At 40.9% G+C, this 25,933-nt stretch overlaps 1 protein-coding gene across 2 annotated transcripts; it reads left to right on the top strand.

Annotated features, from left to right (window-relative positions):
* Window positions 1–1,001: 1,001 nt before the first annotated feature.
* Window positions 1,002–24,498, top strand: KIF11 (kinesin family member 11). Of its 2 annotated transcripts, none has more exons than XM_060241340.1 (22): window positions 1,002–1,658; window positions 2,789–2,921; window positions 3,500–3,597; window positions 4,151–4,229; window positions 5,633–5,818; window positions 5,897–6,021; window positions 7,207–7,297; window positions 7,849–8,091; window positions 8,232–8,327; window positions 10,468–10,556; window positions 11,085–11,172; window positions 15,177–15,365; window positions 16,190–16,397; window positions 16,560–16,732; window positions 17,191–17,313; window positions 17,514–17,672; window positions 18,735–18,850; window positions 20,411–20,690; window positions 22,425–22,647; window positions 22,759–22,913; window positions 23,119–23,235; window positions 24,211–24,498. In XM_060241340.1, the coding sequence occupies exons 1-22, from the start codon at window positions 1,585–1,587 to the stop codon at window positions 24,322–24,324; spliced, it is 3,159 nt and encodes a 1,052-aa protein (XP_060097323.1). In that variant the 5' UTR covers window positions 1,002–1,584; the 3' UTR covers window positions 24,325–24,498. The 2 variants fall into 2 exon arrangements, with proteins under 2 accessions (XP_060097323.1, XP_060097325.1); XM_060241342.1 differs by lacking the exon at window positions 1,002–1,658 and adding an exon at window positions 1,762–1,798.
* The last annotated feature ends 1,435 nt before the right edge of the window (window positions 24,499–25,933 follow it).

The following is a 25,933-nucleotide window of genomic DNA, read 5'->3' as shown; positions in this document are numbered from 1 at the left end:
TTCCTGGAGATTTGGGGAGAATGCCTGTGGGGAGGGGAATTTAGGGAGGGACTTCACCTGCGATATACCATAGAGCAGGGGTGTCGAACTCATGAGAGCTGGATCTGACATAAATGAGACCTTGTTGGGCCAGACCATGTCAGGTTGGGCCGAGCCATGTGTGTACCTATTTAAGATTAGGTGGGAGAGATATAAATTTTATAAAGAACACAGACAAACACAAATATATTTTTTTAAAAACTTGCTTAAACGTTAGCACTCATTGGTCTTAAAGATGCTTTCTTTGTATTTCTCCCATGGGATCCAGGGAACTGGGCAAAGGAAGCTCTGACTCTTTCCTTCCTTCCCCATGGGACTGGCAGAGGGGAGCCTTAGCCAATAGAAGGGAGACTTGGCTCTGCTGTGCAATTGACAGAGCCTGGCAAAGCAAGCTATTCCTCCCCCCCTTCCTCCCCAAGGGAGGAGCCTCAGCCAATGGAGAAAATAGACGTTTTGCTCTATAGTTCCCGTGCAATTGAGAAAACCTGGCAAAGCAAGCTGTTATGCAGAAGGAAGCAAAATATTGGGAAAAGAAAGCAGATGACAGTCAGTTGCTTGAGGGCCTGATAGGAGCTCTCCGGGGGCCTGCCCCCGAACTGCATGTTTGACACCCCTGCCCATAGAGTTTGCCCTCCAAAGCTTCCGTTTTCTACCGGGGAAACTGATCTCTGTAGCCTGGATATCTGCCATAATTCCGGGAGATCCCTAGGCCGCGCATGGAGACGGGCAACCTTTGCTGTTTGTTTCCAGGATTTTGACTGGTCATTTTAAAACCCCGAATACATACATGGTTTTTGTTTTTATTATTGGTTTTCATGGTCCTTCTTATCAAACCGGTCAGGGTTAGGGGCGTCAGCGAGCGTTCTCATGACAACAGAATACGTAACCGGTGACGTATGCAAGGAAACAACCCCTTCCAACGGATAAGAAAATTAAACAATCCCACACAGAGGTAAACCCACCAGCTACCTTGGGGGCTCCAGCACAGCAGTAGCATGTCCGAAGGTGCTTCACTTGAGGACGACTAGGACGCTCTTTTCGCTCTTCCTTTCTCTGACCGACCTCCAAGGCAAAGGGTAAGAAAAAACTACAACTCCCAGTATGCCGCGCACTGCTGTAACGGACAGCCAGTTACTGCGCCAGTGTCGCCGAATTTAACGTCATCCCCGAGGTTTGAACTAAGACGGATCCCATATTGCCTTGCGTGCCTCTGCGTCCCGTTCATTGGCTGCGACGAGACAGAGCGCGCCGTTCAAAGCTGACCAGCAGCTGAAAATTCGGCGCGTTTTGTTGTTATTATTTTTTTAAAAAACCTGGGGCGTTAGAGCGGTGTGGGGCTCTGTGGGAGTTTGGCTCAGCCTCCAGTGGCTTCGACCTTCCCGCTGAGATCAACCCAGAGACTGAGCTTCGGGGAAGTTTGTCAACGGGCTCGTCCCGACTGCCCCTCTGCTGTGTGGAGCGGCCGTTGGGAGAACGCAGAGCGCTGCTTCCCTTCAGAGCTTCCCTCCTTCCTTCCTTTCGGGGCTCGACTCTCGTAGCCTGACAATGAGTCTGCTGTGCGGTACTGCTGTCAAGAAGGAGGAGAAGGGCAAGAACATCCAGGTGGTGGTGAGATGCAGGTAAGCTCTAGCTGAGGCGGGGAACGCACACACAGCTAGAGATCGCGCGCAGGCAGGCATCTCAGTCTTGTGCAACACTCGAAAGTGAGGGGTGGGCAAGAGGAGAAGGGCAAGAACATCCAGGTGGTGGTGAGATGCAGGTATACTCCAGCTAAGGTGGGGAACACACACACACATCTGGAGATCGCGCGCAGGCAGGCATCCCAGTGCTGTGCAACACTCGAAAGTGAGTCAGACTCTCTTCGCTGGGGCTTATTGCCAACTGAGTGCATTGGGTGGTGGCTGCAGACACTGAGGTTAGGCTTTCTGGATTCCCCCTATCCCCAGTGTTGAATGCATTTTAATTTGCAGTTCCAATTGGGGTGGTGTTCACTGTTCTCTCCAATTTCGTTCTCTGACACCCTGTTGGTTGCACCACACTGGCATCCCGTACTAATGTATGAACATATGAAGCTGCCTTATACTGAATCAGACCCTTGGTCCATCAAAGTCAGTATTGTCAGTATTGTCTTCTCAGACTGGCAGCGGAACTCCAGGGTCTCAAGCTGAGGTTTTTCACACCTATTTGCCTGGACCCTTTTTTGGAGATGCCAGGGATTGAACCTGGGACCTTCTGCATCCCAAGCAGATGCTCTACCACTGAGCCACCGTCGCTCCCCTTATTGCCAATTGAGTGCATTGAGTAATAATAATTGTGAAGGTTGAGAAATGGTCATTTAGTAGAAAATCGTTTACTGCCAGTGGGAATCACATAAATTCTTGGGGCTATAGGCAGAGGATGAATTGTGAGTCATATAAATACCAACCTCTGAGGACTTTCAGGGGACTGTCTAGTGCCTGCTTATTGCGGGGGATCTTGCCAACAGTGATGTTGTGTGCTAACATAGGGGAAGCAGTTAGCTTGTTCCTAAGCACAAAGTGCATCTTCAGGGTCGCTTAACACCAATTGATTTTTCTTTAGCTATAGATCCTAAGTGTGTACTTAATTTTTAGTATGCGTTAGTAAACATTATCATACCTCACTTTATCAACGTCATTCCTCTAAGAAAAAAATGCTTGCTTTGATGTTTTGTGGATTATGTAATGTATGTTTTTTCTGAAACTCTGCATCTTTTGCTGCCCTTTTAAAGACCCTTCAATATGTCTGAACGCAAAGGTAATTCCTATTCTGTAGTGGAGTGTGAACATGTGAGGAAAGAAGTTGTTGTCCGCACTGGAGGGATTACCGATAAAACAGCAAGGAAGACTTACACGTTTGACATGGTAATAATAGCAGTGTAGAGTATTATAAATGGCTTTGTAAATAAGTACAAAATCTTAGCATCCTTCCCGCCCCAAGTTACTACCTTTTTGTAAGTAGATTTGAGGAGGAATAAGAGTTTTGTTTAGCTGTGTATATTTAAGTGATAACTTTATAGAGAATGGAAGGTCCATAGAAAGAGGTTTCCTTTATTTCATGAGTGGGAGGGAAGCATCTAATATCCTCTTACAGGAAGAACATTGTCTTCAGGGGGAAAAAACTACTCTGGCATTTCCAGAAGAGAAGCTGTGCTAGTCTGTTAATATGGTAAATTTCTTTTGAAAGCAATGGTGCCTACTATCAATGTCCTCCTTTGCAGGTATTTTTAAAAAATAACCTCCCTTCCAAAACAATTGAGTTTTTAGTACTGGGTGGAGAGATCTGTGCTGTGTAGTGAAACAGACAAAAGAACTGGGAGATGAATATCAATAGTAGGACCATTTAAAATAAGTAGCAGCTAGTCCTGGCCAAAAGGCTTTGTTATGGCAAATACTTGAGGCTCAGCTTCATTTACAGTGAGGTGTTTTTCCTGTTGCAACAGGTGTTTGGAGTTCAAGCTAAACAAATTGATGTATACCGGAGTGTTATGTGCCCCATTTTGGATGAAGTACTTATGGGCTATAACTGTACTGTGTTTGCGTAAGTCTAATTTAATTTTTCTCCCAACTTTAATAAGAACATAAGAGAAGCCATATTGGATCAGGCCAATGGCCCATTTAGTTGAACACTCTGTGCCACAAAGTGGCCAAAAAAACATGCACCCCCAGGAGGTCCACTAGTGAGTCTAGGACACTAGAAGCTCTCCCACTGTGCACCCCACCCCCCCGGCACCAAGAATACAGAGCATCACTGCCCCAGACAGAGAGTTCCAACAATATGCTGTGGCTAATAGCCACTGATGGACCTCTGCTCCATATGTTTATCCAATCCCCTCTTGAAGCTGTCTATGCTTGCCGCTGCCGCCACCTCCTGTGGCAGTGAATTCCATGTGGTAATCACCCTTTGGGTGAAGAAGTACTTTTATGAGTTCTAACCTGACTGCTCAGCAATTTCATTGAATGTCCATGAGTTCTTGTATTGTGAGAAAGGGAGAAAAGTACTTCTTTCTCTACCTTCTCTTTCCCATGCATGATCTTGTAAACCACTTTAAAACATGTTTCCCAGTGCTAAAAGTCTATGTTGATTTACACAGATATGGTCAAACTGGTACAGGAAAGACATTCACTATGGAAGGGGAAAGATCACCTAATGAAGAATATACTTGGGAAGAGGTAAAATGTATTCTATATATTCCTAAGAAAAGGTTGTGGAAGCGTTAACCAATGATATTTTTTTTCTGGAGCTCTAGTGTAAGAACAATATTATGAATTTTGTTGAAAACAAAGCTAAAACCTGTACTTATAGATGTTGCAAACTTGCAAGTAATGTAGTCAAGATGCAGACTAACCTTGTCCAAAATACCTAGTGTTTTACTTTTTTAGTTGAGCCTGTCTTTGGATTTCTTCAAAGGTCGAGGTAGCTCATGTATGTTTGCTTATTATGCTAAGGACCATGACAAAAACTTTCTCTTAAAAGTACCTAAAATAGGCTGCATATACTGCTTTTGCTTCTCCACTGCTGGTAACATTCTCTTTTCTCGCACAACCAGTAAATATTCTTGTAGGGTTTTGGGGCAGGGTTCTTTGTCTCTTGAGTATGTTTAGCTCTGCAACTAAGAAAGCCTTGATCAGTTTCATTTCAAGGCCCTTGTTTCAGAGCTGTCCCATCCAAACCAATGCATTTCAGTGCTCTCTTGCTGTACTGAAAATAAAATTGACCAAGACTTTCTTAGCTGTGGATGCATCTATCCTTGAGAGAAAGAGAACAACAAAATAAGGTCCCTTACAGAGAAAATTGTCTCATTTCTCCCCTGCACACTCTGCTGCCTGGCAGGAAATGGTTTTCTTTTGTTTGGTATTTTTTGGCAGGTTGGCATGAATGGAGTAGGAGTAGAGGCACCTATGGCAAAGCATTGTCAATATTCAAATATTAAACTTTTAGAAAAATTATTCTTTGATGGTTTTATTTATTATTTTATTTAAAACAACAGCTAAAAAGTACATTAAAATTACATTTGCTAACAAAGATTACATTAAAATTGCTAACAGTGCAAAACTAAAACCATAATACATCACTATGGTGCTAATCATAGCTTCCATGGCAGTTCACAACGTCTTCAGTAGGCTGATTTAATTTCAGTTGATATCTTAGTTGATCTATCCGTTGGTAGTCCCTGAGACATTATCTAATTGTTCTTAGTTCGTATTTGCTCAGTTAGGTGGCACCATTCTCCCACTCAGATGTCATAGGCTAGTCAGAATAATTCTGTTTTATTGGGAAAGATCGTGCAGGGCCTCTATAGCCTCCGGGAGGGTGTTCCACAGTGTCGATGCTGCCACTGAGAAGGCTCTAGCCCTTGTAGAGCTCAGTCTAGCCTCCCTTGGCCTGGGGATAGAGAGAAGATTTTTCGCTCCTGAGCGCAGTGCTCTCTGGGGAACATGTGGGGAAAGGCGATTCCATAGATAGGCAGGCCTAAGTGTTCTTTAATACTTGTATATATGTGTTGCTAGTCTTTTAAATTCCTACACTAAAAGCAATAAGGGTAGTATATTATGTTTCTACTCTGCTACTATAGGATCCACTAGCTGGTATAATTCCCCGTACATTGCACCAAATATTTGAAAAGCTTGGAGAAAGTGGTACAGAATTTTCTCTAAAAGTGTCTTTGTTGGAAATTTACAACGAGGAGCTCTTTGATCTGTTGAATCCATCTCCAGATGTTGGTGAAAAGCTGCAGATGTTTGATGACCCACGTAACAAGGTAAAAATCTAAAGTGGTTTATCTATAAGATAGTTGAATTCTGAATGCCATAACTAACCTAGCATTGTATTTTGACAGAGAGGTGTCATAATCAAGGGTTTGGAAGAAATAACTGTTCACAACAAAGATGAGGTCTATCAGATCTTAGAAAGAGGGGCAGCAAAAAGAACCACTGCAGCTACTAATATGAATCAATATTCTAGGTAAGAAATATCACTTTGTCTTCATGAGATCAATGATATACTTTGATGCTATTGGCAAACAACTAGGGAAATCTACAGAAAAATTGTTAAGGTATGCTTATGTGCAGGCCCTATTCTGGAAGTCTGTCCTTTCAAAGGATTTGTGGTAGGGACTTTTCTGTGATGGTACCCAGACCTCAAATGAACAGGGATTTGAATGCAGGCCTCGCAGATCCTAGTCCCAACATCACAATTAATTTTGAAATTTTATGAATTGACATGCCATATTTTAAATTTCATGTGTTTGTTCTAAATTGTATATTAAACTACCTTAGAAAGACTGAGTTGGAGAAAAGAGAGTTAAAATATTTGACTAAAGCAACATGCAATAATTTTGCCAATGAATAATTTGAAACAGCATTCAAGCCATGTTATGGCACATGTTATTTATGGACAATGCTGGAGGCCAGTATTTTTCAAACTTCTTGAAGAATAGTATATTTCTGACCCTCTCATAAAGCTGTGGTTGGGGAACTGAAGAAAGCAGCAGCTCCTTCTGAGCTTTTCTGAGCACCCTGTATTGAGTTAATGCAACAGTAAGATTGCAATCAACCCCACATATCCGAGGTGGACCAGTTAGGGTCCACATCTAAGAGTTTTCGATCTGCATTCTTCTATTAGGGGAGGAATGCACCCTCTGCCTCAGGATCCTATACTGCCCAAGAACTGTCTTATGAAACTGCTTTCTACTTGCTGATGTGGAAGAATATATTTAAAACAGGCAGTCAGCAAGGGGCAACAGAGCCAGCAACACAGTATTTCTGGCAGTCCATAAGAAGCTGAGGGAGTTTCAAGATTAGGGAGGTGAGGTGGTGTGACAAGTGAATTTTGGCAACTTTGGTGCTAAAACCGAGTCCTTGCTATTATTTGAAGCAGTCTATTTGAAAGTCCCTATTGCCTGCATCAGGGTATAGCTTGTTGAACACTCAGTTAGCATTTTCTCTGTTAAATTGGGCCCAGTTGCTGCGTATCTTTATCACAGCTCTTACCATAAGAGCACAAGAATCTTCCCTTAAAATGAAGATAAATATTTATTTAAAGCAGATGAGTCTAGTTGGTCCTTGCTGTGTTACTATAAATGAACACTGATCAAGTTTTTAAGGATAATGGGAATACTTACCTCAAGCTGTTCACTTCCTCTTGCAGCCGGTCTCATTCAGTGTTCTCAATCACATTACATATGAAGGAAACAACAATAGATGGAGAAGAGCTTGTTAAAATTGGGAAGCTAAATTTGGTAAGTAAGAGTGTCCATAGATAGTCTGATAGGGGTAGAGATCGTGCTTCTGAATAATTAAGGGAAGTTAAGTGGGGAGAAGACATGGTGTCCTTGTGGTACCATCAGAACTATTACTTGGGTGTTAAGACTGAAGTAGTTTGGTGTAGTGGTTAAGAACGGCAGACTCTAATCTGGAGAACTGGGTTTAATTCCCTACTCCTGCACATGCAGCCAGCTAGGTGACCTTGAGCCAATCACAGTTCTTTCAGAACTCTCAGCCCATCTACTTCACAAGGTGCCTCTAGTGGAGAGAGGAAGATAAGGTGATGGTAAGCTATTTCAAGGCTCCTTAAGGTAAAGAAAAGCAGAGTTAGAACCCAACTCTTGTTCTAAATTATACTTGCTAAAGTGAAGCTGATATACATGCAGTGCGAGAGGTGGCACTTAGATTTATGCAACAAAGAAAGACACCTAAATTCCAAGGTGTGCTTTTCTACTGATGTATTAGGAAAGACTTTATTTCAGAAAAGTTACAACAGCTTACTAATTAGGCAAGGCTTTGCTTATAGGTTGACCTGGCAGGAAGTGAAAACATAGGCCGTTCTGGAGCAGTTGACAAAAGAGCTCGTGAAGCTGGAAATATCAACCAGTCCTTACTGACTCTGGGAAGAGTAATTACTGCTCTTGTTGAAAGAACCCCACATGTTCCATATAGGGAGTCGAAGCTCACTAGAATCCTGCAGGACTCACTTGGAGGACGCACAAAAACTTGCATAATTGCTACGGTTTCTCCTGCTTCAGCAAATCTTGAGGTAATTTTTTTTTTTTTTGCTTGCATTAGAGATATAGCAAATTCTCGGGGGCCTGTACTTTATAAATGGAGCAGAGGGTGGCAGCTGGTGCTGAAACAGAAAACATTTACTTAATCAGTTGTCTGCTTCTTATGCAACAGGAAACTCTGAGTACTCTTGAATATGCCCATAGAGCAAAGAATATAATGAATAAGCCTGAAGTGAACCAGAAGCTCACAAAGCGTGCACTTATTAAGGTTTGTATTCTTTTATTAAACATGAATAGCTTTCTGGCAGCTCTTAGGGATTTTCCTGTTGAAGCTCCTATCAGTGCCCTGGTTGAACTATGGAATGAAGAAACGATTCCCAGGAAGCGCCACTCTCAAGTTAGAATCCAGGTGGCCCCTTTGTTTACTGAGGGGCTACAGGCATACAGGCAATGAAAACACAAGGGAGCTGACTACAGCAACAGCAGGGGAAGGCTTCTTACTAATCGGATAAGACACAAGTCAAAGATCATTTTCAAGTGTACTCTCTCACAATGCTTTTACACAGCCATTGAGTCTTCAGTGTAGGCCAATGGAGCTGTTCCCAGAGGCCATTTGGGATCTTGCTTGCAGCTTGGAGGGTTTTTTCACTCCTGGTCCCAACTTAGTGAAACGCTCTGCCAGAAGACATGAGGGCCCTGCGGGATCTTTTACAGTTTTGCTGGGCCTGTAAGACAGAGATGGTTGCCATGCTGGCACCTTTTCCTCTCCACCCCCTCTTGGGAGCCCCCCACTCCCAACATGATGTACTGACTAAGAGCACTTTAAAGACACCATCAGGGTTGTAATTTTGTGCTGTAATTGATTTTTAATATATGTATTTTACTGTTGTATATCGCCCTGAGCCTGGCGCTGGCTGGGATAGGGCAATACGTTAAAAGTAATAAATAATAATAATAAGAGGTGAAGTGCTCATTGGGTCCACTGGGATTGTTTTACTCAACACTGCAGATAAAATCTCTCAGCCAACCTGAACTCTACATTAGTAGTGACAGTGTCAGATAGTTCCAGGGTGCTGTCTTGTCTGTCTGGGATACTTACCAATTTATTCAATCTAAGGATGTGGACAGGATCCTTGGAGGTTTGAAGCCTACCACCTGCTTTTAGGACACTTGCCCTTCCTGGCTACTTAAATCTGCTGTGGGAGAAACTGGCTGACTGGGCCTGAGAAGTAGCTAATGCCTCTTTGAGAGAGGGGGTTGTCAGCCCAGCCTTGAAACAAGCTGTGGTTGTTCATTTCTAAGGAAATCTACCCTAGATCCAGGAGATTTCTGTGACTGTCAGCCAGTCTTCAATGTTCCATTCTTGGGCATGGTGACTGAACAGCATCTAGCTGGACAATTCCAGTATTCCTGGATGTTTGAATCCTTTGTAATCTGATTTCAATCCTGGTCATGGTACTAAAGCAGCCTTGGTTGCCCTGGTGGATGCCTTATGCCAGGAGATGGACAGAGAGATTACAACTGTTAATTCTCCTGCACCTCTCAATGGGGCTTTCAGTACCATCAATGATGGTATCTTTCTGAACAACCTTTCTGGGTGGGGATTGAGAGGCACTGTTTTGCAGTGGTTCCACTCCTACTTGAGTAGCTTTCAGGAGGTAATGCCGAATGATTGCTGCACAGCCCCCTTGTCCTATCCCCTATCTTTTCCAACATCTAAATGAAACTGCTGAGTGAGTTCATTTGGGCTGGGTTGTCACCAATACACAAATAACACTCTCTTGCACTTCTGGCTGATCTCATGGCAGCTGTAGAAACCCTGAACTGGTACCTGAAGGCAGGTTTGGAGTGGATGTGGGCTAACAGACTGAACCTGAAACCTAGTGTAGAAGGTCTGACCTGGGACTTAAGGTGGCGACACAGGAGATAATATTCTCAGTCATGGTGCCAAAACTCTGGAACTCTGTCTCCAGCAAAACTTGCCTGTCTTGTTGCTGGATTCTACCAACTGGTGAAGACTTTTTTTGATCTGGTATTCCCTCAGTGATCCTTCCTTCCTGCCTCATATTTTAATCATTGTTATGTTTTTTTATGTTTGTTTTTGCTTGATTGCAATTATTTTTAAGGATTTTTTAAATGTTGGTTTTGATATTTAAAAAACACGGTTTTGATGTTTTTTTAAAGGCCTGTTTTATTATTTTTCTAGTCCGTGAACTGTCTTGGTGGCCTTGATGAGGACAGAAAAGCAAGATACAAATTTTGTAAATAAATAATTTAAATTAGTTGAAAGTTTTGCCTGCTGCACTACAGCCCATTTCAGCAGATTGCAATATGGAGTCAGAGTCACTTACTAGATTATGAATTTTGCAGAGAATACACCCCAGCCCTTTGTACTGATGTTTTAACAGGAATACACAGAAGAGATTGAGCGTTTAAAACGAGATCTTGCCGCTGCACGAGAGAAAAATGGAGTCTACATTTCTCTGGAAAACTATGAGTGAGTATACTTCCTATAAACTTTTGTTGCTAGTCGTCATTCAAGCATCTAGCGAGCCTGATTAAAGCCCTGGGTCGGCTGGGTGTAGCCCGTGGGCCGGACGTTTGACACTCCTGATCTACCATCTTATTTAGCCCAGTTTATGAAGTCGGAGACCAGTGCTTCCAGCTGGAAACCCCGTGTTTTAAAGACATTTTACACTGTTTTACTGGCGTTAAATTGTTATTTATATTGATTTTATATGTTTTTGTTTTTATGTTGTGATCCACTCTGAGCTGCTTGTGGGGAGGGCAGAATATAAATCTGAATAGTAACAAAAATAAATTAATAATAAAATTAATACTGTTGTCTTCAGTGTAAATAGTGCATCTGTATACATAAATAGTAAATCATGGCTAATTATATTTAAAATCTCTTAATTTCACAATTAAGTTAAGGCAAAGTGGAAACACTTTTTGCCAACCATGAGTTCTTGTCTTTGCCTTTTTAAGGAAAACTTTAATTTGTTCAATGGTGATCCTGTTGTAGTGCTCTCCATGGGAAGCTGACTGTCCAAGAAGAACAGATTGCAGAGTATATTGTGAAAATTGCAGCCGTGGAAGAAGAACTGAAAAGAGTAAGTGAACTTGTTTTCAGGCCTGCTTTTGCAAAAGATGCAGATGGCCTAATGGATCTTGTCATTTTAAAGAAGCTTTAAGAGGGGATTGGATAAAAATATGGAGCAGAGGTCCATCAGTGCAGTGGCTATTAGCCACAGTATGTGTATATATATATGTGTGTGTATGTGTGTGTGTGCATATATGTATGTACACACATATATTGGCTACTGTGTGACACAGAGTGTTAGACTCGATGGGCCATTGGCCTGATCCAACATGGTTTCTCATATGTTCTTAAAGAAGCATCAGTTTCCCTGATGGAAAATGAAATGTTTTAAGAGGAGCATTTCCTCTCTGATTACTTAATTCAGCTTCTGCCAAGCTTGGCAGTAACAGGAGAAAATCCCTTAGTGGGAACCCTTTGTAAAAAAAATTTTTTATCCTGCCTACCATTCTACAGGAATAGCTGAGTTGGTAAATAAACTGAAATTGATTAACAGTGCTTTATGCTGAAGATAATGCAAGGGTGTGTTGGACTGCAGAGGTCAAACTCATATTCCTCGTACTGAATCTGAACTTAGGTGAAGTTGCAGATTCTTTTTTATTTATTATTCTGGATTCCAATCCCACCCTCCCCATAAGTGGGCTCAGGGCAGGTAATAATACAAACAGGACATTATAAAGACCAATTAATTTCCCTAAAAACAATTGTACAGTTTAAAAACAACTTTACAATGGCGGAATATAAATACAATCAAAATAATAGTCCATGAGCTGGACAGATGAATGGAGTCAGATGAAATTACATAATATCGCTGCTCCATATGGGCAATGGATGGGTGGGCCATGTTGCCTAAAGAATAGACTCAATTCTCAGTCATGATATTATTAGCCTCTTTGGAGTTCACTACCAACTCCAGTGTCTATTTTCAAGGTCTTGCACAAATCCAGTAATAAAGAGGCCTAGTTGTCAATAATGTGCCAATACTTCGCACTTCAAAACCTTAAATGATATCCTCCAGTGACTTCACGTATATGTTAAACAGCATGTGTGACAAGATGGAACCCTGTGGCCCTATACATAAATGCTGTAAAATCTTGAACCAATAAAACAGGACTATAATTCAGTATATCTTGGTTGATAACCTTGAACCTCATTAAAACTGGACCAAATGCATTTCAGCTTCCTCAGTGGTCAAATTTTTGTACATGCGGGCATACCGTGATGTATAAACATGTGTTAGTGCCAAGGCAGGTTGATTATAAGGCCTGAAAAGGAATAAAATATATGTATTTATGTATGAAAAATAAACAATTTAACTACAAAAACTTTTTTAGTTTTTTGTGAGAAGTGATTTAAAGAGAAAAATGCTTTCTCCAAGCTGGCTGACAGGGCGATGGGGCCTTTGAGAGCCACACAATATGTGTGAAAAAACCACATGTGGCTCCCAAGTAACAGTTTGGCCACCCCTGATCTATACTGTTGAGAGGATGAAGCTGGCAATTGTTCAACAACCCAAAAGTTAAGTTTCTTACCAGAATGTGCAAAGGTTGTAAAGTGTTGAACGAGTGGACCTGTAAGCTTTCTTGTTCTAATGTGGCTCCTATGTTCAAAAATGCAAGTCTTAACAGATCTTGTACAGCATTTATTATGCTTCTAGAGTTACAATTGGCAAAGGAACTACCGTAATATGAAAGATTCTGTCATTAGATGAATTCTGAACAGAACAATGTCCATAAGGGAAATTTCCTTTGGGCATTTCTTTACCTTCAATTGTAGTATTTCTGGTAGTGGGTTCTCTTAACGTACTCCTCACTAGCATGTCCTTAAGATTTCTAGGTCTTTTAAAAGTAAAAAAAAAAAAAAATTGGGATCCCAGTCTGCAGCTACTGGTATTGTATTATTCCTCTCACTTTGGTGCATACACTGTTGTATGTTAAGGTGATAACCATCCTATCTGTAGTTTGTTTTCTGGCTTTGGGTATTCGCAAAGATGATCTTGGAGTGCTATCAGCCAATTAACTGATCAGCTCCTGGGTTTGTCTGTGGAAATCTAGATCCAAATCAGAATTCATTCTTCTTCTCAAAATTTGGGAATACAGCAAATAATTTTTAAATGATAAGAATGGATGCTATTTCCTGCTAGGTAGGAACTGACATCTGTAGGTTTCCTGTAAACATCATTTTGTATTGTGGCACCAACTTTTTTTAACCTCTACATCTAAAAAATGTTTAATCTAGACCCGTTAAAAATTTGTCTTCTGAACAGTGTTAATGTATTGACTAAAGCAAGTTAGTATTTCTTCAGTACCCTCCCAGATAATGAAATTATCAGCCAGGTATCTTTTATAAAGGGCAATGTAAATATATGTAAATAGTTGTTTTCTTGAAGAATAAAGTTGTATTCTTAAGTCATAATTAACTTTCTGGGACAGAAAACATGGGTGGATGTGAGTTCTGCTCTCTCCTATTAGGCACATTGTGTAAAACATCCAAAGCTTCATCCGGGGGGTACTGGTATAAAGGAAAACAACATCTAGTGTCACAAATACTCCTCAGTATGTAATTGTATACTGTGATTTCATTAAGAACTAGTGGTTGCAGTAGGCTGATGGGCTGATTTGGTGGGGCCTGATCCAGGGGCTTCCTGTGGAAGGGCTGAGAATAGGGAGCCAGTCACAGACCCTATGTCCCTTTGAGTTCCCTGCAAACTGGACCATAGATTCAGCTTTTGTAGTTTGTGCAAGGAATGGAATGGACTCATTCATTTGCCTTTATATGGTCTTCAAGCAGACATAATCACACTCAGGCACCCACACTTTTTTGCCTTCAGCCTAGCATCCCACAAAACAAAGACCATCTAAGAAACATTCAACATTGCATGTTGTTTAAAGAAAGCATAATTAAATCATACGTGAATAGTTTCAGAAAGGCATAAATTCTTTCTAGTTTCTCCCAGTTATGAATACCATGTATAGGGTCTAAAGTAACTTGTCATGCCTAATTAAAATAAAGCATTCTGACTCTCTTTGCTCAGTTTTTAACATAAGATTGAGGTCATATGAGCAAAAGGAAGCTATTAATGTGGCAGTCTTGGTGAGAAACCGCATCGTTTACCTTGGTTTACTAGCTAGCTGTTATTTCTGGTCTGTACTGACCTTCATACTAGTTTTTCAAACCAGTCAGCAAAGATGCTTCTCTAGAGCTCTGTGTGAAACAAAAAGACCAGGCTGCGCTCTCCATGGCTGCTCCCCACCTTTCACTTTTGCAGAGTACATCAACAGTGCTTATATTGCCATCTAGTGGACACACTGGGGAAGAGGTAAGCCACTCCAGTGTCCTTTTTTGCCTTCTCTACAGTCCTGAACAAGTTGAGATCAGATGCTATTTTCTGCAAAGGGAGTGGAATCCATCTCTCTCCTGCATTCTTTACAAACCCAGTGGAGCTCTGGGAGTGGCATTCGCTGTTGGAAGTCTTGTAAAAGGGATTTTTGGAGCTTTTGTGTACAGGCTATTGAGAACATAATATTCTCTTCATTCACAGCGTGCACTCTTAAATATAGAAGAACTTTGTATGGTTAATAAACAAGTTTAGGGGGGAGGAATCAGCCTGGTGGCCTCCTTGTAGTTGCATCTTGTAGTGAACATTCAAGAGTTAATGTGTATTATGTGAGTTGATTAACCGCAAAGAAATAATAGTATGAACTTCACCTGGCTTGGCTTCTCTTCTTCAAGTTACTCCACCACTGTATATTTATAAACTCCTTTAAAACCTGTCTCTCAATAAAACATTACTGCTGAATTATCTCAGTTTTTTTTTAATTATCTCAGTTTTTAAAGTTTGCTTGTTAGGAGGTAGTCCTGTACTTAATGGTAAAGATCTTTAATGCATTTAAGTTGGTCACTTCTAATACATGGCTTATCACTCAGCCTGGAAAGCTGGGCCTTTTAATCAAGATGGACTCCTTAATATTCTTTGCAGACTTTAATACAGCTTTTAAAATGTTTCTTGCAATACAGATCACTGAATTATTCACAGTTCACAAAAATGAACTTGAACAGTATAAAGTGGAGCTACAGGTTAAGGGAAAAGAATTGGAAGACACTCAGAAGCACCTGGAAGTGACCAAGACGCTTCTTGCTGAAGAAGTGTTTGTGGCATCTGTTTTGGAAGACACAGAAGACAAGCTTCATGGAACAGCCACTAAGGTTGCACGATTCATCATTCTAGGTTTTTGCAGTATGTTCATGGTTGATTCAATAAGGACGTGATCCTACTTAAAGTGTCACAGTCACCCTATTAGAGGGAAGAGTGCATCAGTTATAGAAAGAAGGCATATCAAGGCCCTACACCCTCCAGGATGGTGATCAGTGTTGCCTACAGAGCTATCAGGCCACCTCCAGTCCATGGACAACCTCTAAACATAAGGCTTAGCCACTGAAACTGTCCCCTTCCATTACTAGCATAGCTTAGTTAGGGGGCCTAAGGGCCTTTTGGAATTATGTGCCTTTGTTTTTCCTTTGTGCCTAATCAGGGACTGCTTTATTTTATTTTATTTTTTAAAAACACTTTATCAACAAAAGGTACTTTGCCAAGCTGTAAGTTCAAAGGCATTTGGTGGCTGCTGTTGAATTTTCCTCTCCAACAGTAATCTGAGCTCTGCTCTGAATGGCAGTGCAGATATTCTGCTGTTGATGGTGGTGTGTTGTCTCATTGTTTCTGGAGGGCTCAGTGAAGTTTCCTGCTTTAAGGGGTACTCTGACTGGGAATGTTGCTGTGGCCATGTCTCAAGAGGAAACCCTCCTTGGTCACTACATTGAACTTGATTATGAAAACATAAATCTCTATCAAGCCCAGTGAAGGAACCTACACTCGCTATACTATAGTCATTCATTAAAAAATATTCATTAAAAAATAATGTTGGATGCAGTTATAGTTTCATGTGACTGACTGGCTGATTCATTCTGATAGTGATGATGCTGAAATTGATGGTACTGTAAAGCATGACAAAATATCATCCTTCCTATCTTAGCTACTTAGTACAGTGGAAGAAACTACCAAAGATGTGTCAGGTCTTCATGCAAAACTAGATCGTAAAAAAGCTGTTGATCAACATAATACAGAAGCACAAACAAAATTTACGGAGCACATGAATGCTCTCTTCAACAAAATGCAGAACTCAGTTAATGAGAACTACTGGAAACAACAGCAGATGCTAGACTGTTACACCACATCCACTGGTAAGTCTCTTGTTTTTGTGTATAATTTAAAAGACTTATTGCCACCAAATCCTTAAAATGGAGCTGGACTGATTATTGAAATTAACACTCATTTGGTGATGAAGAGGCTCAGTTCAAAGCGATTGCCTACATCTTTGTTCTTTACTAAAATTTTTTGGCTAGGTGACTTTCTGACTTCTAGCTCTTCAGCCTTTGGAATTACTGCAGCAGCTGTAGCTGAAGCGTTCAGTTCTATGAAAGAGAGGGTTACCACAGAAGTGTCTCTGGTTTCTGAAAAGCTGCTGAAGCAGGCATCTCTGACATCTGAAATGCAAAATGATCTGCAGGAACTGATAGTAAGTATAGATCTAGATAGTGGTTTAGTTATTGTACTATCAAATATTGCTTGGCCGTTTTTAAAAAAGCAAGCATATGTGATGTAACTGACAATTTTCTGAGGGGTAGCTCTGTTGGTCACTGGCAACTACAAGACCAGACTCTTGCGGCACATTAAAGATCAACCCTGAAATACTGTTTCTGGGAAATGGGACACCGGGGTGGGGTGGGGGGCTGGTCTGTCTACAGTGAGAGGGGAAAGTTAGTGAAAATGGTTCTTTCCCCTCTCCATTGTGCTAAATATAGCCAGCATCTTTTGGTCAAATAAGACTTTAATGATCATTAATAAGAAACTATTATTTCAGTGGTAGTAATTCTTATGCTGGCTACGGTCTTCAAATTTGTGACCAAACCTTGTATGTCTTTAAAAGTGGGTAATCTGCCTGTGGTGGTACCTGACATCTATTCTTGCTTTCAGAAAGAACTTACTTCTGGAGTATATAGAGCATTAAGTAGTCTTTCCCCTGTTGTAAAACTTGTGCTGAATATAAATTTTCAACTGCAAAATAATTTGAAGGAATATTCATCATTGGCTGAAAAGGTAATTATTTTAATAGCCCTTGTATCAATTATTGTACTCTACTAGGTGCAGATAAGCTCCATCTTTCTTTTCAAAGCAGAAGAACGTCTCTTGTGTTAGGCTTCATTAACTAGTGGAATATAATTGTGTTGTTGAGAAAAAGCCACTGAATAATGACAGTGTTTGACTCTTGGTGTGATATCTCTTTTTTTTATATGAAGATGGAAGGCCTTAAAGAGGAAACTACTATCTTCTTCCAAAACCATACTCGTGATTTGATTAAACTGCAAGAAGACAGCTCTCGAATGCTGGCTGAACTTTATCACAATTCTGAAAAGTTGGAGGAGAAGATGGAATTGGCGAGGCTGGCCCATGAAAAGGTATTTCCTCCTTTTTTTTCGGTGCCACAAAAAATAAAAATATGTCAGGCCAATATCTGCAGCAGAACTTGGACAGGCAGAATGGCTGTTGTAGCTTATTATTTCAGGTGGACTAGTAAGCTTCTGGTTCTGCTATCCTGTGCTTTAATATTTCAGTGTGTGTGTGTGTACATATCCAACAGAGAAGAAAATGTCAAGTTTTTACCTTCTGGTATTCTTTTTAATGCTCCTATACATCTGGCAGAAGCATCATGCAGAATATCTTGTTGCTTTCCACGGAGTGCCTCACATATATATATGGCTACATTTGATTGGGAATCAGAACTGTAGCTGCAGTTTCATCACTTTATCCCTTGAGGATAAGCATATGGCAAAAGTGGACAGCGGCTGGTTTCTGTGTTTGTATCATTCATATGCACCCATGGAATTTGTACAGAAAGCAACTGTTATTGTGCACAGAGAGACCAGAGGAAGTGTCGGGCCTACCTATAAGACTGCTATGCTGCTTCTGCCGCTGCTGGTATCTGACCTCCATGTCAGTGCTTTGCACCAAACTGCGACTTGTTTCAATTGTGTTTGGGTAGTGCGCTTGTATAGAAAGCAGCTCCACTGAGAGTGGGTATGTGTTTATGCCTTGAATTTCCTGATTTGTAGTGACCCAGATGTGTGTGTGTTGTTGGATATAGATCACTCTAGTGAATGTCTTGCATGGTACAACTGGTAACTGGCTGTTCTCACTTATTCTGATTTTTGATTTCTGGGGTTCTGTTAGAAGGTAGACTGCACAAGTATAAAGTCTGCCTGTCTTGTCCTAGACAACTTAAAGCCCATCTCTGTTGCTACATATGGATAAATACCATGTGTTGGAAACAGGATGACTTTCTAAGCTGCCCCACCAAAAAGAAGTAGCCACCAGTTAATTGTATGTCTGTAAAATGAAAGCCTTTCAAAATAATGCAAAGTGTACTTCAAAGTAAATGTGAATGAATTCACATATCCAGCTGGGGTTTTAAATCCAGAGCTTAAGACTTTTTAAGACTGATATTCTGCATTTTGTACTAGGCTATAGCCCAGGTTGTGGCTTCACTGCAGCAAACCCATCAGGATATCCGAGGACTGCAAGAGAATGGTGGCAGTTTGAAGCAAAATATTTCTGCTGTACAGGAAAACCTAACTCTGTAAGAATCTCCATCTGGTGATCTCTGAAATATCTTTTTCAAAGCTCTGTGAAAACATCTTGCAGTTTGTCAGCGCACTGATAGGCGTGCTACTTAGACAGGAATGCACAAATGGGAGCCTTCTAAACTTATTTTGAGAATAGAATAGTAGCAAAGTGTAACATCTAACATTAATTTTTGAGATTTTTATGCTTTTCTTTGGGGTCATTCATCCCTTAGTTGCATAGTCTACACTACATTTATCCTGTCAAATTTTGAGTTGAGACATTTTTCAAACTAACATTAAAGGCATGGTGTAAAGTGAATTTTGAAGCTGTTCTTGACCAGAAGTTAGTCTTAAGCCAATGCATTTTCTCTTAACTCAGATGTGGTTGTGATGTGGCAATACTCCAAGAATAAGTTGTCCTGAGTGAAGTGCGGGTGGGGAGGGGGTTGGAATGCTTGAATGAACTTACCATACCAGTTTACCATACATTTGAGAATAACCCACTGCCTACGGGATTGTGTCCGTTTATTGTATTGCACTTATACCTCCCACTCCCAGCACAGTGCTCTGTAGGCAGGTGAGTCCATCTGTCCTATATATTGGAAAGTGGAGTGACTGGAAAGGCCAGAGTGAATCCCAGGAACAGCTTGCTACCAGAAAAGCTCAAAGAGAATGATAACAGCACCACTAGTGGTCACCTACAGCTCACAATTCAAGCCAGTCCAACACATTGTTAATGGTCTACAATGCATGTTGGATAGCGACACTTCCCTCACACAGGCATGGGGGTGGGGGGCATCCTTTTCTTGCTTGCAGACAGCCTGCTAACCTAAAACAACTTCTCACCTGCAATGATTAACTACTGAACAGTTACATGGACTATGGTACCAAGACCTGCAACAAATCAAGATTCCAACTTTGCTCTTATAGAGATCATAGCAACACCATTACTGGACTCAGCAACATCACCATTGCCATTTCAGGTTCATACTCCTGCTCTATGCCATCATGTGTCAACAATGCCCTACCACCCTCTACATTGGACAAACAGGCTAGCCCCTTCAACAAAGAATTAATGGGCATAAGTCTGACATCAGAAACAACAACATTAAAACCCGGGGGGGGGAGTATTTTAACCTTCCAGGACATTCCGTTACTTACCTAAGAGTAGCAATTATCTTACAAAGGGAGAATAGAAAGACGTTACTGAATTGCAACTGATAATGAAGCTCAAGACAGTGCATCCACCTGAATTGAATCAAGACCTAGGTTTCTTGTATCATTACCACTGCTGATTTCTCTATGCCTAACTACCTCTCTGCATATCTTACCTAATCCAATCACACCTGCTAATGTCTTTTGACATCTGAAATCACTCCACTTTCCAACATAGAGGACAGATGGACTCAATATATAGCTGTATCTGAAGAAATGAACAGAAACTCACAAAAGCTCATACCCTACCACAGTGTTAGTCTTTGAGGTGCTATGGGACTCTTTTCTAGCGCTACAGACAGCTACCCATCTTCATCTGCCTCTGTTCTAGTCACCTACTACTAAATCTGTTCTTGCAGGCAAACTACTGGACTTGCCAACTCTATCACTTCCCAGCAGAATAGCCTGACTCAGCCTCTGAGTGGCTTTTCTCAGGAGATCAGGCAGTGGAGTAAAAAAAATACCAATATATTGTTGGATTCATGTGGTCACTGTGAGCGTCTGGACAGCAGCCTGGAAAGTGTGCACCTAGAAACCAGCAACTGGGGTGAAATCACAGGAACCAAGATAGGCTGCATCATTGATCAACAGATGGGCTTCCTTGAAAGCAGGAGAGAACACCTGCAAAAGTTTTGCAAGGTAACAGAACCATTACTTACCTGGCAACGGCCAAACTACCTGAAAGTAACTTTTTAAGCAGATTAAACAAGACTGTTATGACAAGCATATGCAACGCTTCCTAAACTGCCATTATACAATTAGGAATGAAAATTACTTGGCTGGCCACTACATTTTTTCCTGTAGGCTGAAATCCTACAATATAATAACCTGGAAATAATCTCCATTAAAATTCCTGATGCTTCCTTTTATGTTAAAAATAATCTTAATATTTTGAGCAACATGTTGCAGTTCAGAAGATATTGTTCTTTGGCGCCATTTTCTGTTTATACACAAAAGACCACTTTTTCTTGGAAGACTTATACCAGCCTTTCCACTGAAGCTTGGCTTATTTTTGGCTGACCTTTGTCTGTTGTGTCTCCCCCACACACCACCAAATAAAAAGCTTACCAGGAAGGGAGCATGTATTTCTGACCTTTCAGAGAACTTTTAGGTTAACCCCAAGCCTTTTCCTCCTCTGCCCTCAGAAAAAAAAATTACCCAAATTGGGCCCCTAAGAAAAGACTGGGGTGGGATGTTGCCTATCACCTCAACACATCTCCAGCTCTGAAGAGCCAAACCACAACAGACAAGTTTATCGTCCCTGAAATCTCATAACCAAATTAGCTAGACTAAAGGTGTGATTTTCAAAATGAAGCTAGTAAAAATATAAGCAAGCCAGCTTTTATATTGCTTTGACTCTCCTTGGAGATCACTGGGACTTGCCAAGGATAACCAGACTTTTAACAGTGACCCACATAAACGAGAACCGGCCTGAATTAGACATTAATTCATATTGTGTGCATGTGTGTGTTTGAGTTCTGCTTCCCATCTTTTCCTGCTTGCAGAAAAGTTAACAAGGGTACTAGGTACCGGAGGTCAGATGTTGATAATGGAAAAATATTGATAGTGCATATATCATAACTACATCACAAACACTAAATTGCAAAAAAATGAGAATTATAATTACAAAATGTATAAAAATAGAATTATGTGGTGATGTCATCAAGGCAAGTACATTTTTCACCCTGTAGCCCCAGTATGTGCTGGAATATGCATTTGACTACACATTATCAGCTGAGTGTAGGTAGACACTTCCATATGCTGAAGAGCATCTATGCAGGCATAGCATCTGAGAGACCAACAAGATTTTTGGAGTATATGCTTTCCAGAGTCAAAGTGCTCCCTTTGTCAGGTTTGTTAGATGAAGGGAACTTTGATCCTCAAAAGCATATGCCTGGAAACTCTTGTTAGTCTCTCAGGTGGTACTGGGCTCAAATCTTTTTTCTTATGGCTTGTTTTATTGTTCCATCTGAGAAAATTAGTGGGTTCTGAAGCACTTGTGTAAGACCTTCTAACAGCAGTTGAGGGGGAAAGGAATCAGTGGGCATGGAAAGACAGCTATTCTTCATGGCTCTCTCCTCTGGATCCCAAGCTGCAGTTGTCTCTGCCCGTGTCTTCCAGTATCCCAGAGAACACATGTTTCTTATAGCTTCGCAGGGAAATTAGGGAGATGCTAATTGGGTTGCTGTTAGTAATGGGCAGTGGCTTTTTACTAGCAGGCAATTGTAAAAGTGGGAAATGTAAGGCACAATAAAGGAGACAACTTGACTAAAGACCTGTTTTGATATTTCTAAAACGAATAGCTCTAAGCACATGAGATTTGCATTTTATGAAACTAGCAATATGCTTTTAAAATGTTTACTTTGTCTCCAGGCTCTCACTGACAGTTGTGATGTATCAGTTGTTAACATCACAGACCACATTGATGGACAGAAGGGTGCTGCAGAGGTAGTCCTGGAGAGGCTCCTAGGCAAGATGCAGGATGACCGTGATGTGCTTTTGAAGCAAAAAGAGGCACTCCTAGAGGAAGCGGAGGATGGATCAGCTCGCGTTAATGGCTTTATGAGCAAGGAACTTCAAGTGGACATCTCAACAGGTATTTAGAGAGGAGGGAGGAATGAGCCATGCAGACTTTTCTTAGAGAGCTTCCTACTTCAAAAAGAAAGCAAAGGCTTATGTGATACTTAAACCTGGTTTATTTTTGAAGGGGCCACCCCACAAAGAAAAGATTACCGTTACCCAGTAACAATTAGGAAAACAGAACCCCGTGATCTTTTACTTCAGACATTAAGGAAACAGCAGATGGAGCTTGTAGCTGCCCAGGAGGCTGCTGTACTCTTGACTGAAGAGGCCTTGGATCAGGTAGGAATGGAAACTCTTACTGGGGGAGGGAATGGACCTGCTTCGAATGACTTCCCTAAAAATGTAATGCTGCTTTCCTTGTCAAGACCAGTGACGGGCAGTACAGCTAACTCATTGTGTAAGAAGTGTACTCCTGTGATATTCTGGTCAAAGTGGCTCATCTCTGTGACTTTACTGATAGCACGGGTAATTTATGTGTTCCCAGGAGCCTTTGGAGGGTGAAGAAGAAACAAGAGATGCCAATGATAGCCTGTCAAGTGAAAAATCCTTCCTGGAGACCAGTGTGTTCATTCATACTAATAGCGGCGTGCCCTTCTTCCAGGTAACGCATGCATTTTCTGTCTCTTCTACAGATTCAGGAAAAGGGAAAGCTAAGTGTTAATTGGTCTGGCACAATTGCGTTATCATTGATTCCAAGTATAATGCAGGCTGTAAATGTACCAAAGGCTAGAAGTACCAATAGTCCATACTATTGGATCTATTATCAGCATAAGCCTGGATAAAGCCATGAATATGTTTGCAAGTGTCAAAAATTAGAAAATGTTGTCAATCCATTTGTTATCTTCAAAGTACTGTACTTCCAGAAACAAGAGCTATATCCTGGCAGGATTCCAAAAACAATCTATGGGCTTGTACAAATGATTAAACAGACTCGGACAGGATTGAGAGGTTCACCTTTAAGTGCGGAATTGGGGATAGGGTAACTTATGCTGAGAAAAACACAGAAGGGTTTCTGCCATCCCTTTTCCCACCCACATCCATCCCAATATTTGCAGTCCTAGGACTTGATACTGCACTAGTAAAACCTCATTTTTTAATAAGTTATGGCAGTATTCTGGCAGGTATACCTTCCATATGTTGTATAAACTTAGGGTGCTTGTATATGCGGGTATTTTTTGTTTTGTTTTGGGGTATATTTTGTTTTGCCTGTCTGTAAAGATCAGGAATTAAATGCAATATTCTGACTTGAACAAAACTCCTGAGCCATTTTAGGTTCTGGGCATTAGTCTAAACAGACTGAAAATCCAAATTTGACAGGATGGAAATGGATCCTGTTTGCCATACTATATTAATCACTTCTCTTAGAAACGTCTAGATCATGCTATGTCTGCCTGAATTGTGACTGAATGGTAGTTCAGAATATCAGCCAGAATGTGCTACCAGATCACCTAACTCTGGAATGTTTAGCTGAAAGTTGGGTGTGAGGGATTAGAAAGAATGTCCTGCCGGGGAAATGTCTATTTTTAACACTGGGTGACATGGAATGAATTATCAGCAGAGCTTTTTAACTTTGCAGCATAAAAGGAGCACCAAAAAGGAGAAAGAGAACAAACTGGCAAGCTTATGGGACAAGAAGGATGCAGACCAATCTGTGACAAGACCAAAATATCCATTAAAAGATCAGAATTAAGGATTTACAACACTCCTGCTTCTGTTGCCAATCACATCATTTCTCAGCTTGTACATAGTGCCCTAGCGTCATTATCTGGCACATCAGTGTTTTATATATGCTGCAATTTGGGGGGGTTTTTTACAGGATTTGAAACTTCTTTATATAGTTAAATAAAAGCTTTCTAAAATGCTAGTGTCATTAATAGCTATCTCCCCTGTCAGGGAAACCAACAGAAATGACTGGATTAGAGCAGAGGGTTTCTGAATACATTTATTGAATTGTCATAAGTTGTTCTTCGGCTTACTAATTGTATGTATCTTGTATAGAACAAGTGTCACTTGATATTACAAAACCTCTGGCTTGTCCTTCTGGAGATGGCTTGCATTAATGTTAACAATGGAATCCTTAAGCATCAGAGCTAGAAATGCACCTCTCAAGATATTAAATGTCTGAAGAATAATTGCATATAGTCAAGCTTAATCATTCTTGACTGTACTGGGGGTATGGGCACTTATTTCATGGTTTCATGTTGGATATCTTTAACCCATTGAATGGGAATTGGCACAGAAGCTAATGCTTGAGAAGCTGAAATCCATTTTGGAGGAAAAATTTGAATGATCCCTCTTTAGCTTTCCCCTTGTGATGAAATAGTCTGCATGTGTTGGACAGGAGTGCAGGCAAGCGTTTTGATCCACTAGAGAAAACATCCAAAAGTAAAAGCAGTGGGTAATACCTTTGTGTTAGTATTAAATGAAACACCTCAAGATAGGTTGCAAGTGTTCAAGTGTCCTAGAACTCTTCTTTGGACTAGATGTTTAAATTTTAAAAACATCAAGAATAGGGGTGGTAAGGAAAGAGAGGCTCAGAGAAGCCTAAAGCTATAATGTAGTAGAGGAGGTATGCAGACCTCATTAACTTAGACTGTTCAGAAATGAAGGTTCCACCAAGGACAACTGACAAGTTGAAACGCTTCCGTCATTTATCAGCACACAGCATCTTATTCTCTGCCCTGCAGTGAGCATATGATTCTTACTTCAGATTAAGATGCTATAGAACTTGGATCTGGTGCTATTAACTAGCAAGCAAAGTCCCATCATTGCTCAGTATGAGATGCTCTTCCGGTGCTCTTCTTTGGGGTAGCTATTTCGTATTTTCAAAATGGATTGCAGATTAGTCTATTATTAGGGTAGTACTTATAACGTTGCAATTTATTTGTAGTGACTTATGTGCACAAATGTGTTACTGCACAGCTTTAATATTGGTACATGTTCCAAAACTGCCAGTTATCCGAAGTGCACTCTATTCAATTAGATTTGACTGGGGCATTGTTGGATGACGGAAGTTTGAACTGCGGGGCTTTCAGCAAGGTATGTCTAATGCCTTTGTAGTTGAGCCTGATGACTAATTACTTGACTCAGAGTTTCTTTTAGATACTGTTAGATAATCTTGTAGCTGCTGGTAAGTAATCTAATCTCTGTACGATATCTACCTTCCTGCATAATTTGCCGCTGTATTTCATACACTTTGACAAGGAGCTTCAGTCCCATTTTGTGACAACCATAGGCTACAGTACTGAAGAAGTTTTTCATGATGCAGTTATACTATAGGATCAGGGTTTATTGGTGGT

This window comes from Heteronotia binoei, chromosome 6, assembly GCF_032191835.1.
Source record: "Heteronotia binoei isolate CCM8104 ecotype False Entrance Well chromosome 6, APGP_CSIRO_Hbin_v1, whole genome shotgun sequence".
Classification (NCBI taxonomy): domain Eukaryota; kingdom Metazoa; phylum Chordata; class Lepidosauria; order Squamata; family Gekkonidae; genus Heteronotia; species Heteronotia binoei.
The sequence above is the reverse complement of the archived record's forward strand: the minus strand, read 5'-3'. Positions and strand labels throughout refer to the sequence as shown.